The 14086-nt window shown below is 33.3% G+C and overlaps 1 protein-coding gene across 1 annotated transcript in view; it reads right to left on the bottom strand.

The window, feature by feature from the left end:
* The window catches only part of LOC129221376 (RNA-binding protein Musashi homolog Rbp6-like), a 640262-nt gene that overhangs the window by 478368 nt on the left and 147808 nt on the right, over positions 1–14086 (bottom strand). The window contains exon 5 of the mRNA XM_054855847.1: positions 11952–11993. Coding sequence (XP_054711822.1) covers positions 11952–11993 — 42 coding nt within the window. The remainder of the gene's footprint in view (positions 1–11951; positions 11994–14086) is intronic.

Below are 14086 nucleotides of genomic sequence, written 5' to 3' on the forward strand. Positions count from 1 at the left end.
CCAGCTGGCTTTATTGTTCATTGAACTTTCTGCAACAGCTTCTTACGCCGTCCCCAAGTTTGCTTGTTTTTTAATTTTATTCCTTATTTAACTGGATAGAGATAGCAACTGTCATCAAAGTTTTGTTGCCTACCCTTTTCTAAGTAATCACTTTTAAATATATATATTACCTCGATTTCAGTAATAAAATAGTAAAAAAAATGTATATATCGCTTGAGCATGTCGGAAAACTTCGGAGGGGGCTTGGTAAATTCAAATAAGTGCCGGCACAAAAGCGCGAATCCCAAAAAAAAAAAAAAAAAAGAAATATAAATGTTTTTTTTTTAATCTAAAGATTGTATCTATAAGCTTGGTTCTCACTAAAAATTACAAAACAAAATCAGTATATGGTTAATTGGTTACAACACTAAATAATTGCAGTTAATCTTAATGTCTTCACATTTTAAGATCAATTCTAAAGCTACCAATAAAACTAAAATTAAAAATTGAGCGAAGAAATGTAAATATACGTAGTAAAATCTATTCGTACAAAGCTGTATATCGTCACATTTTGTGTAAAATTTGCTCCAGACGTACATTTACAAGACATCTACTCGCAATATGGTGCAATATTTTCGTTAAAATTTTTGAGATCTAATTTAAGACTTATTATTCGGGAATTTTTTTAGAATTAAAGTATTTATATTTGTATAAACTCTGAAACTAAGTTGAGGTGTTACCCACCAAATGAGCGTCCCCCGGGAGGAGAGGGGGGAGATCACGCCCTCTCAAGAAAAGGTTTTTGATTTAGCAAAATGTTTTTTTTCTCTCAAGTTACGTTACAGCTTTAAAAAATTGAAAGTACAGGATTTAATCAATATGTATTTGTTAAACATTAAAAGAGGGGAAATTAATCCTTTTCATTTTTTTAAAAAAATGGGATTTTTAAGTAACCTTACCATTAAAATCGCTACTACTGGATAATTTGATTTTCAAATTGAATTTCTAACTTGTATGCATCTTAGGCTTACAATGAAACACAGCGCGAAAATTTCACAAAAAGGAATTAATATTTCAATATCTGTTTAGGAGTTTTTCTTACTTTCCAAGTGGGAAGGGAGGGAGGCAGAATAGAAAAAAAATATAAATTAATAAAAAAGCCGCAGTCGGAGTTGGAGTCGGACATTTTTCTTCAGACTCCGCAGGACTGCAATTATGCCTCATGGTCCTTTACTGCTTGAATCTGTAGTTACGTGATGAATATGGTGGTGCTCGAAATAGTAACTGCTATAGACAGGAAATGCGCTTCTAACTTTTAAAACGCCATGCATGCTAAAAGCAGTAAAACTGATGCTACTTATAAGAAAAAAAAAATCTATAATGGTAACTTGAGAAATCGGATTCCGTAAAGACCATATATTTCAAACATAAACGAATCTCGGAAAAAAAAAATCTTAGCTATCGCGTGACTTTAACTCTTACTCTCTCTCTCTCTGTCGACATTTTTTAGTCTTTATCTGTTTATTTTTCCAAGGAAGATAAATCTGAGGCTCTAACAAGATAAGAAAATCTCGATTCAAGAATTCATAAGGTACGAGCCGCGTGGAAAGATGTTTCCCCACCCCTTCCCGCCAATTCTCTATTTCCAACCCGATGTTTTGTATTTATCGTGAGTTACCTTCCCCAGGTCGGCGAAAATTGGAAGTTTCTGCAAGGTTTAAGATTTTTTTTTTCAAACGAAAGGCTAGAATTTTATGCCCTTATGCATTACGTATTGCCATGCGATGAAAATGTTCAATTACACAATTGCAATAACATGAAAGAAGCTATTGGTAAAATGAATTATCTTTATTACGTAATCCGTTTTGAACGCCTTCCATATGAAAATGGTAAGCAGAATAGATCTGAACTATGTGGTTGCGTGGAAAACTTTGTAAAATAGATCTTGGTGTGAAAAGGGGGATTTACTTTATTAAATCAGCATAATTGGAAACGCATGTGTGGTTTATTATAGACCTAATTTATTAAATCCATGTAGTTGGAAATGCATGTGTGGTTTATGGAGCTGTCTAGTTTATTAAATCATAGCATAATTGGAAATCCATCATTGATTTATTGATATTTTTAATTTTATAAAATCACATAATTGGAAATGCAAATTTGGTTTATAGATCTGTTCACTTAATTAAATCAGCGGAAATGCATGCGTAGTTGACAGATCTGTTAGATTCATTAAACCAGCATACATAGAAACCCATGTGTGGTTTATAGAACTGTATAGTTCATCAAACCAGCATAGTTGTTAATGCATGTGTAGTTGAAAAATCTGTCTAATTTATTATAACTAGCATAACTGGAAACACATTGTGGTTTATTATAGACCTGTCTAATTTATTAAATCCGTGTAGTTGGAAATGCATGTGTGGTTTATGGAGCTGTCTAATTTATTAAATCAGCATAATTGGAAATCCATAATTGATTTATTGATATTTCTAATTTATAAAATCACATAATTGGAAATGCAAATTTGGTTTATAGATCTGTTCACTTAATTAAACCAGCGGAAATGCATGCGTAGTTGACAGATCTGTTAGATTCATTAAACCAGCATACAATAGAAATCCATATGTGGTTTATAGAACTGTATAATTTATCCAACCAGCATAGTTGTTAATGCATGTGTAGTTGAAAAATCTGTCTAATTTATTATAATTAGCATAACTGGAAACACATTGTGGTTTACGGATCTGTCTAATTTATTAAATCAGCGTAGTTGGAAATGCGTGTATGGTTTATAAATCGGTCTAATTTATTAAATCTGCATAACTAGAAATCCATGCGTAGGTTAAGAGATTTGCTCAAGCCATTTGCACAGATGTGACGTTTTTTCGAATATATTTGCACTTTAATCACGGAATTTGAAACTAAAGCTCCTTTTTGATATAGTATGTGAATATAAAGAACCATTATGTGCCATAATGTTAAGTATCACCTTCCTCAAAAAAATGTTTTCGTACTTGAAAAATAATGCTTTATATGCGTTCGTACAAACTGCTATTTTTCTAATGCAAGAAAATTTTTGAAAAGTTAATAATTATTATTACGACACATAACGAGTCCTTATATTCGAATACATAACAATTAACATCAAAAGTTTCAAATTCCAGTCTTAAAGTGCAAATATATGCGTAAAAACATCTCATTTCTGCAAATGGATTGAGCAAGATCGGTCTAATTCATTAAACCAGCATAACTGGAATTGTAATAATTTATTAAAACAAACATAGCTAGTAACGCATATAAGGTTTTCAGATAGGTCTAATTAAGTAATTAAACCAGCATAGCTAGACATTGAAAACGTTTTCTCGTTCACCTTAACGCTAACGCAATGAAGCTCAGAATTCCATTGTTTCTATGCTATGTGAATCTTGCAGTAGAAGCAGTAGTCTGAGTTTTCCTCACAGTTTAGTGTGGTAAATGGAGAACACCGTTCTTATTCGCCAAGTCAATCGTGCTAAAAGTTGAAGTTATGTTCACAAGTGAGACATTAAATAAACTTTACTCGTTAATATCAGCCGAATTAACTGTTGAAATCTTTCCTCAGTTTTGGAGGTCCCAAGTTTTGCAAGTGCGGAAAGTGAAAATAATTATTTGTTACCACAGCCTCGTTAACATTTTGTTATTTCCTTCCAATGCACAACTTAGGCAGTAAAATAAGAAATAGCACAAATTGCAGATACGTGTTTAGCGTAACAAGGAACGCCTTTTTCAATGCAAAAGAAATGAACTTACGGATGAAAAGACGTCCGACGAACTTTTGTAGGATTTCTTTTCATCCATTCGTTCATTTCTTTCGCCTTGAAAAAGGCATTCCTTATAACGCAGAAACACGTGTCTGCAGTAATCCGCAACTTGTGCTATTTGACGTTATTTCTTAGTTTACTTTTTATTCACAAAGGTATTTATTTAACTTTCTGCTAAGGTTGCTGGGAAGCTGGGGTCATTGGGTGATCAGAAAACTAAGTCCTTGCATCCCTTTTCGGAGTGAAAGTCGATTTTGTACGAATTTTTTCACACAGAGCAGAGTAAAAAAATTCTGTCTTCTTGGGGTCCTCATAAGAAGGTAGCCAATTTGCATATTGCGTAGGCGGAAACTAAGAAAACTTAATTTGGCGTTTTATGAGCTTTTGAACCTTCAACGATTCATGAATCAGTTTAACTCAAAACTGTGATCAGTTATTTCATTTTGAGAATTATCATTTTAGGTAATCAACAAGTTTTTTTTTTTTTTTTTTCACGAGTTAGTTTGCTTTCTGTGATGTTTCTTTGTCTAGTTTAGAGCAGGAATGAGTTTCACAGCGAACATTATATATTTACAGTGATGTTCCCATCAATTTTCTGAGTGTATACTCCCAGTAATCAATATGCACAATATGTGTATGCGATCATATACATAACACTCGTATGTCACAATATGAAAATTTTTCAAAATTGAGGTTAACGCTATACGTCTAAAAAAGTTTGAGAATATACGGCGTACATGGAGTATTATACCCTATTGGAACACCACTGTATATTTAACCAACTTATAGCTCGTGAGTCCTATAAGTTGTTTTCCAAATCACGTGATTCTTTTCTCGTTGCTTGAAAATATTCTATCCATGTAAGCAGCAAATTTAGCAAGTTATCCGGCCCACATGGTGAAGCAAACAATTTCCCACTTTGTCTCTCCACCCCTACACCACGACGATATCAGCCTGCATCAAGAAAGCACACAACCGGTTCTGGCATCAACACTGGTCGAACCGGGCTCATCCTGATAACAGAGTCGTCCGTTGTCATGACGACCTCCCAGTTTGTAAGTGATTCGTTTACCGCCAACGTAAACACAACACAGTGGCTGCATCTCCGCTCAGCCACCGGGCGAGAGATAAAAGAACGACAAACAGATCCAAGAAACGGAAACAAGACAATTTCATCGCAAGACGCTCCAACTTGAATTCTAAGAGGGATTTACAGGTTTAAAAACGAGATGGAAAATCTGCATTGTTTGGCAGAACTACTTAAAGTTATTGTGTGTTGTTTTTGGAAAAATATTTTTGCTCCCGTTTATCATTGTCACTGCCATCAATTCATACCTTGTTTTCAAAACACACACATTTTGATGGTACGACCACTGTTCTTTGCATATTTTTACGTTCTTTTAGTCAGATTTCAATCCATTCGAGTACCCCCTTGCTCTGGGAAGTATCAGTTAATCTTCGATTGCAAAAAAAAAAAAAAAATTGCACTAATTCACAAGTGAATTACACACAGGGTGGCAACGGGGAAAACTTACGGGGGGGGGGGGGGGGTTCTAAGATTCCATAGAGACAAAACCCTTACCTAAGTGTAAACTTTGTATACAAAATTTTCTACCCATTTTAAGCAAAAAAGGCGAATATTCAAAACTAAATTTCATGAGCACTCTACTTGCTATTTTTCTCCCAGATCACTTTAATAACCCTACTTTTTTTTTCTTTTAATTTTTAAATCCTAGTTACCAATATTTTCACCATTTGAAAAAGCAATATTTGCTGCCTTAAGAAAAAAGAAAAGCAAATAAATCCAACATTTTAGAGAACAAATACTCTGGGAATATGATTAAACGGCATTTCCAAATGAATCGTTGTATATCGTTAGAGGTTCATATAAATTGCCCGAATACCTTAAAATTAGTCATTTCAGCATCAATTTTTATTAATGTTAGGATTTCTTCGAAAATATCGTTTTTTTTTTTTTTTTTTAAATATTTTAAATAACATTGAGGCATTTGGCATGCTTGGATAACACAATAGAACTGGCAGAGTTCATCCATGAACCAAAAGAACAACTTCTCTGGTTATCAAATATTGACTTTGGAAAGGTAATAGAGGCAATTTCACTGATAAAAGTAAGAAAAATGAAAAATAATGGGGTCGTTTCCAAATTTTTAAAAGTATTATTTTCTGAAAGAGCATGCTTAAAAACATAGAATGACCATTTTTTAAGTAATTTCTTCAAATTTAATATATTTTTTTTAAATCACATAAATCGGTGCTCTTTCATGGTTTAAGCTTCTGCCGATGACATCACAAATGATGAAATGCCATTCACAGAACAAAATATTTAATGCGCATCTTTACTCACGTGTATTGGCAACGATATAGTTGATAGCAAGCGTAGAGTGCAATTTTAATTCGCTGCTTGATTATCATAACGTAGAAACGCGATAGAAAGATGCGACAAAGTGCATCATTTGTGACTTCATCATGAGCACGCCTTGTTTGAAATATCGGACATTTAAAAAAATTAATTAAAAATAACGGTTGGGAAAATGATAGTATTTTCTGGGTCCATGTTATTTATTTTTTCTTTCTTTCTTTCTTTCTTTTTTTTTTTTTTTTTTTGCTTATTCTATCAATTTCAGTCACAAAAAGTACTACTTTTGACAGAAGGAAACAACCCCATTGTGGAGTTTTAAAGGTTGAAAACAATGTTCTTTTTCAGAGATAATAAATATATATTTAGAGAATATTTTATTCACCTATTTTATAATTTATTTTTAGTTTCAGAATCACAGATGTTTTTTTTTTTTTTTTTTTTTTTTTAAATCAGTAACTGTTTCATTTTTTTTTAAATCGCAACTTACTTTATTGAAAAGGCATCATAAAAAATAATAGTCTGCCGTATTAGTTTAGCTACTACAATTAATAATGCGCTAATGACAACCACACAAAGAAAATACGGAAAAACGACGGAAATTTTAACAGACAGCATGTTATCCCGAGGCCTCATAGTAAAAAGATGATAAGAAACAATCGAAAAGAAAGGGGAATGACTGGCAACGTTAAATAATGTCTTATAAATATGGAAATGAAAACATAATGAGCTACACAGAAATGGGAAATAAACTTCTCTGACTTTTAATTTACAAAATCATTCTTTCGATTACGTTCCAAAACTAGCGAAATCGAAATCGATTTCCAAAAGAAATTTTTGTTCTGCCTCACTTACAAGTAACTGTGCAGGATGTCATTTCAATTTCGGTCACTCGGCTTCACTCTTTTAAAATCCTAACAGTAAATTTGTGCTTTAAAATTATGATTTTGTATGCGACAAGCAAATGCGTATAAAATTTCTTTCTGTGATATAACTGTTTGTAGTGGACAAAATGCGGAAATAACGCTGTCTTGAGAGAAAACATGAATAACTAGTCAAATTTGAGCAAAAAAAAAAAAAAAAAAAAAATCAGTAATTTTTTTAACGAAGAAAAACTCCAAAGCTTTTGGAGCAGTTTGCGATCAACCCAATTCGCATAAAAGTTTTGTGATTTTTTTTCAATCGCTAATTTAACAATACCATGCATTGAGTGGTAATGCCCAAAACGATAGGGTAATCACACTAGAAGTTTGGATTACAGTCAAGGTTGCGGAGTCCTTGCAATTCCGGGAACTTTAAAGCCTCCGACTCCTTTTTCCCAAAATCAGTTCGACTCCGACTCCGCAAGCACTTGCAGAGTTGCGGACCTTGAGGGAAAATGACCGACTCCGACTCTTGGAATATTTAACCTTCGACTCTCGACTCCGACCCCCTTATCCCAAAATAAGTCCGACTCCGATTCCACAGCCCTGGATACCTGGGGCGGATACAGAAATTTTTGTAAGGGGGTCAAGTTCCAATGGCCAACATGTTAGTTCTCGATCAATCATCTGTGCCAATTCCCTTCAAGGGTATATTCATATGCTAAAGAGTACACTCCCCCCCCCCCCCCCTCCGTCGCTATTTTTTTTTAATGCCGCAACTTGCGCCGTGAATCATGTTTTCTCAGTCACGTTAACCTAAGCTTAAAGTATATTCGATTACAACTTTTAAAATAGTTGGGAATAGCACACACAAGGCACACACACCATGATTTTAAGGAGGAACAGTGCTTTGAAGAAACATCAAGTTCATTGTTACTCATTAGAGTTAGAGATGATTGTTATTTTCGAAATAAACAAAAATTTCAAAAGAGCAACAGTTCAGTAAACGTACCCAGTCAATCCTTTGAATTATGACGTGCTAAGAAGAAATGCTTTACAGAATCATGGGGGGAAAAAGGTGAACATTGATTTCAAGTTCAATTTTTTCAGATCTGAAAAATTGAAGTTTAATAATAATCATAATAAAATTCTTGTCACAGGGGGTCAGCTGATCCTTTGATCTTTCCCTGAATCCGCCCTTGCTGGATACGGCAATTAAATCCGACAAAATACACATATGTTGTAGTGTAGGCTGTGGACACTCCTACTAACGTGTTTGACCAGTACATGAGACCAAATGCGACCACTTTCCACATATTGTAATCACATATTGAGCACAGCGAAATCACGTTTAGTTATCTGTACCGAACACATGTTGGCCCAGGCCCTAGGCTGAAGGACCCGACATTTTTAAAAAGAAAGGTGAAATATATGTAATGATGTAGGGTTAACAATATGGAAGAGGGGGGGGGGGAGCGTTAAAATCATTTGTGACAGCCCCCAAAATTTCTGTGCACGCCCCAGCATCATTGGCACGGATTTCAGTTACAATGGTTTTGCAAAATTACAGTGAAAGTAACCCCAATCAACTCAGCATCAAACACCCTTCCTTATTACCTCCGAAAGAGGTAAACATTATCAAGGTCATAGCTCAACGTATCAGAGTCACACTATATAATAAACCCGTGAAATAATCTCTTCAGAGGAACACCAAAATGCGAACTTAAACAATGACATTAAAATGACACAAGTCTTAATAGAAATGTCAGCTAAGTGTAGCTCCTAAATTAATTCAAGGAAATTTCAAATGGCGATGCATTGTTGCTAATAATAAACTCGAAACAAAATGATCAAAGAATTTGCCAGAACAAGGGCCTCAATTGCTGTCACTAGATATTTTATAAATTTTCCCTGATGGCTCATTATCTCTTACAAGGGTTTCTGTTTAAGAAGATTCGATGAAAACAGCAGTTTATTTTAATTATATCGTTCGCAATAACAAATCTTCAATGGAATCTTAAGTTTTGTTCACTATGTCCCAAGGAATTAATTAAAGAGAAACCTTGTTAACTAGAAAACGCTGGGTTAACTTCTCTCGATAAGTTGGAACAATATGCTTGCTAATGATTAAACAAAGAGTTCTACAATAGACGGTAGGTTTAATGAAAAAATATGTCGTTAAAGGGGAAGTAATGCTTGATATGTTTTTCTAGTTTAAAGAAGCACAAAACGTAGACAGGTCAAATATTTTTTCTTTAAGTATCTTTTCTTGGAAGAGGTAAAGGTTAGAATAAGAAAACTAGAAAAGGTTTATTAAAGTTGTCTTTTTATTTTTTATTGTCTCAAAATTTGCGGCGCCAAAGTCTATACATTTCTTTCCGGTTTCGTTATGTAAAAAATAACAACACAAAGAGGGGGATGCATTAGGGAATCTAGACTTTGAAACGACCAGGGTTTTTTCCTAAGTTTGGTGACGGTTTCTTAATAATGGAGACCCCCCTAAGAGCTATATAAACTCAAAATATAGACACACCATTAGTATCGCTTTAACTGGCCATAAAAAATTTTGTTCGTAAGAACATAACTGGTGCATATTCATAGACACCATTTAAATAACCATTTTTGAGAGGACGTCTTGCACAACGTTCAACCATTTTTACAATTTTTCATATTCATTCAGAGAGGAGCTAACAAGTTTTTATAGACTACAGATATCTAAAGTGAACAATTATAAGTTTATCACCAAATAGCTGGCAAACAAGGAAAGAGAACGCTTTGCAAATAAGTTCGGATTGAACAGCATTTTTTTTTCGACAGTTCTCAAACCCGAACTACAGTGCGACAAACAATTTTTAGCGAGATACCGAATTTTTTAAAGGGGGTCCGGGACACATTTTGAAAAAAAAAATAATGATAATAAATAAAAAATAAGCAGCTTTGAGTTTTAAATTTTTTTTTTGCACCAATTCACGATCTATTTAATAGCAATATCATAACATCAGTTTATTTTTTTTAATTTAATTTTTTAATGGGGTTGCATTAAATCGCTAAAACACAAAATATTTTCTTGGTAAATTTTCATTTTTTTTTCAAAAAAATAAATAAATAAATAAATAAATGCACAAATATCTAAGCTTTAATTTTTATTCGGCAATTTAAAAAAATATTATTTCAATAAAAAATAGAAAATCTTTGATGAAAAATTTCGAAAAATTCTAAGATGCCTTTCCCCCCCCCCCCCCCCCAAATTTGCCGAATAAAATAAAGTGAACTGTTTGAAAAAGATATGTTCCAAATTTCATTACTTATCGGTTCTTGACTTATAAGAGGTTGAATGCAAACAATCGGGAAAAATTGCATCATGGAGAAAAACGCGTTTAGAGTTTTAAAGTTAAAAATAATATTAATTAATGGTATGCAACAAAAATAATTATATCTTTCGTTCTAATTCAGAAACAAGATTCAAACGTCATTTTAAGCAGAAAAAAAGAAGAAGTTTTTTTAGCTGATTAAAAAACGAGCTGATGTGTGCATCACATGACTTCTTTTTACTCCACTTTAATGTCATTTTCTCATTATTGGCAGTTTTAATATGATTCTATAGTTTACTCTCTAAATATCATCAACAGTGACCAAATTGAAACCAGATTAAAAAAAATAATAATAATAAAATCGTCAAATTTGTCGCCAAGTTTGCGACAAAACTTGGCGACCAAAAGACTGGCGATATATCGCCAAGTGTCCGCCAAATTATAACACCACGTGAGTTTACATCGAAATTAACAATGATTTCTCCCCAAAAAGGGGCAAAAAAAACCCTTTGAAGCATACGAACGCAATCAAAAAGGAAGGTGCACAACTAGACCCCACTAGGAGTCTATGTACCAAATTTCAACTTTCTAGGACATTCCGTTCTTGAGTTATGCGACATACATACACACATACGCAGATACATACGTACATACAGATGTCACGAGAAAACTCGTTGTAATTAACTCGGGGATCGTCAAAATGGATATTTCGGGTGTCTGTACGTTCCTAGGCACATATCCACGTGTGGTCTGGTTGAAAAAAAAATCACATTCATTTGGGGGTGAGCAAAATGGAAATTACGGCCGATTTTTGGGTGAAATTTTTTTCGCGAATACAATACTTCCTTTTTTGTAAATGGAAGTAACAGAAAGCAAAATTCGACGATTTTTGTGTCCAGGACCCCATTGAGTGGTGATAAACCTACCACCCTTTTAAATTTTGACAAATGTACGTAACACATCATAAACTGCACAAACATAAAATATATTTTTTGGAATTAAAAACAATATTTTCATATTTATGATAGCGAGATAATTGCATGCTAAGCTTTAGCATCCGCAGTCACAGAAAAAGTCTCCTTCTAGCAAGTAAATAGGAATAAGCAAGAAGATTATGAAAACAAATCTAGAAATAATCCAGTGAACTTTCAAAAGTATGGAGTTAAAAGTATAAAAAAGGGAGTTGCAAAATAATGTAAATTTTTTTTTAGATCCCTCTCAATCAAATTTACCCAAATTAAGAATAAAAGTTTTTTACCCATTATGCTATAGTTTAAACATAAATCACTCTTCAGCTTTCATATCTACATTATCTAATTTTTATAGTGTTTTATTAAAGCAGATTTTTCCTGTCTTTTCGGTTCAAAACATAAAAATGATTGATTAATAATATACAGACATCACTTAAACAATACACGTTCCTCATTCCTCTATGTTGGCTATTCTTTTCATATCCAACAAAGCAAAAAGCAAACGGAAAAAAAAAAATGAGTGGAAAATAGTTTGCGCTAGGGGAAAAATAAGCGCGCAGAAAAATGGTAATAATAACTGCGAACGGTGGTGGGAGAGCAAGAAAAAGAATTTAGGATGTCTATATAAAACTGGTTTTTATGCTTACCTTTGGGTGTGCCCGTTTCGGAAAGGCAACTTTGGGGTCGATCTGCAAAAAAGAAGAAAATGGCAATTAGACGTTGCCTATGGTGCAACAAAGAGAAATTTTATATGAGAAAGATCCCTTTGAGATGCATGAAACAATCGAAACGTTCTTTAGATTTTTTTTTTTCATTTGTATTTGTAATGACTCCAGCAAAAAAAAAAAGAGTACATCAACAGCAGCAGCGGAGAAAAGCATCTGTGTAGTTTGAAAATTGTCGCACTGCTGCGTATCAAGTATAAACATATATTATTTAAATAATAGGTTTTAGTGCAGAAACTGAAATAATATTGCTTTGGCGTTTTATTTTTTACTTTCTCCGTGATATTACGGTCACAAAACTTGGACAAGATTTGAAACCATTCATAATATGAAAGGAGGGGGAAGGGATAAGGGACAGTCCACAAATAATGTCACCCTTTGAGGGGGAGGGTGGTCATGAAATTGTGACGTTGTGTGACAAGGGGGTAAAGGGGTAACAATAAGTGTGACATCCGCATTCTTGAAAAGAAAATGTTCATTAAATGATACATGACAAAAGGGAAAGGGGGCAAGGTGAAGAATGACACATTGTGAAAGGGGAAGGAGGGGATCAAAAATGTAGAAAAAATAGTATGACATCACTTAAACGGGGACAACTTCTAATATAAGTGGAATGGAAATAAAAATATTATTTTCAGCCATGCTTCTAAATGTCGGTTTAATATTAATACAATTCATTTTTGAAGACATTCTCTTTAGAGGTGGTTCACAAAAGGTGTCACGCTTTGAGAGGGGTGTTCATAAAATTTTAAGTTTTTGAGAAGGGAAAAGAGAAGAGGAGAGAAGAAGTGTGACATTGCACATTTTGAATGAAAATAACGCATTTAAATTATTTGGATAAAACAATCATATATTTGTCTCACCTTACGATAATTTTTGAGAAGCAAAAATGCATCTTTCTTAATTTAAAGACTATTTTTCAGTTTACTTTCTCTGTCATAATCCCAGCGTTTGGCTTCCGGTTTTTAATTGTTGCCAAAAACAATAAAAAATAATAGTAATTATAAAGTTGTCAGACTTTCTCTTTTTAATTGCTGCCAAAAACAAACCAATGAATAAATTTTTAATACATTTAACAAATTAATTTCAAGGCTAAACTTTACGCAAGCATATATTTGTGGGTGTTTTTAAAAGCTTTTTTCTTTCTTTCTTTTTTTTTTTTTTTTGACTATAATTGTTCAAAAGCGCTTTTAAATTAGAGCATGCAAATCAGGAATATTGGAAAAAGAATAATCTTTACTAATAATAAAGCTGAAAGTCTCTGTCCGGATCTCTGTCTGTCAGGATCTCTGTGACGCGCATAGCGCCTAGACCGTTCGGCCGATTTTCATGAAATTTGGCAGAGAATTAGTTTGTAGCATGGTGGTGTGTACCTCGAAGCGATTTTTCGAAAATTCGATTCTGTTTTTTTTTTCTATTCCAATTTTAAGAACATTTTCCCGAGAAAAATTAGCATAAGATGGACGAGTAAATTACAAAGTTATCATAACGTGGAACCTTTAACATGGGCAAGCCAATTGGCGAGAAATTCATCATACATTATTTGTATGATGCAGGCGAACCAAAAGACCTTTTAATTTTCTACTACGGGCAAAGCCGTGCGGGTGCCATTAGTAGTAAATATAAGCTGTTATCCCTTTATGAGCCAAATTCAAACGAAAATCAATACCGTTTTACAGGAGGACAGATAACAATAAATATGTTTGAAATTTGAAGAAGACAAACCTGAAATAAATTTCAAAACGTAAAAACTTTAAAATAAAATATAGAATTTAAAAAAAAAATAAAAAAAAATTCTAAAGCTAATTTCTATAGGCTTAGTTCGCTCTAAAAAGTATGACATAAAATAAGTATATGGTTTCTTGATTGCAATATTCAAAAATTGAAGTTGATCTTAATATCTTTATGTTTATATTAATTCAAAAGTAGACAATAAAATTCAAATTAGAAGTTTGAGAGAAGAAATAGGTAGTATACGAATAATTGTACGAATAGCTTTTACTATACCGCCTGTATTTCTTGCATCCAATTTTTAATTTTAATTTTAGTGGATGCTT

This window comes from Uloborus diversus, chromosome 4 (assembly GCF_026930045.1).
Source record: "Uloborus diversus isolate 005 chromosome 4, Udiv.v.3.1, whole genome shotgun sequence".
In the NCBI taxonomy this organism is placed as follows: Eukaryota; Metazoa; Arthropoda; class Arachnida; order Araneae; family Uloboridae; genus Uloborus; species Uloborus diversus.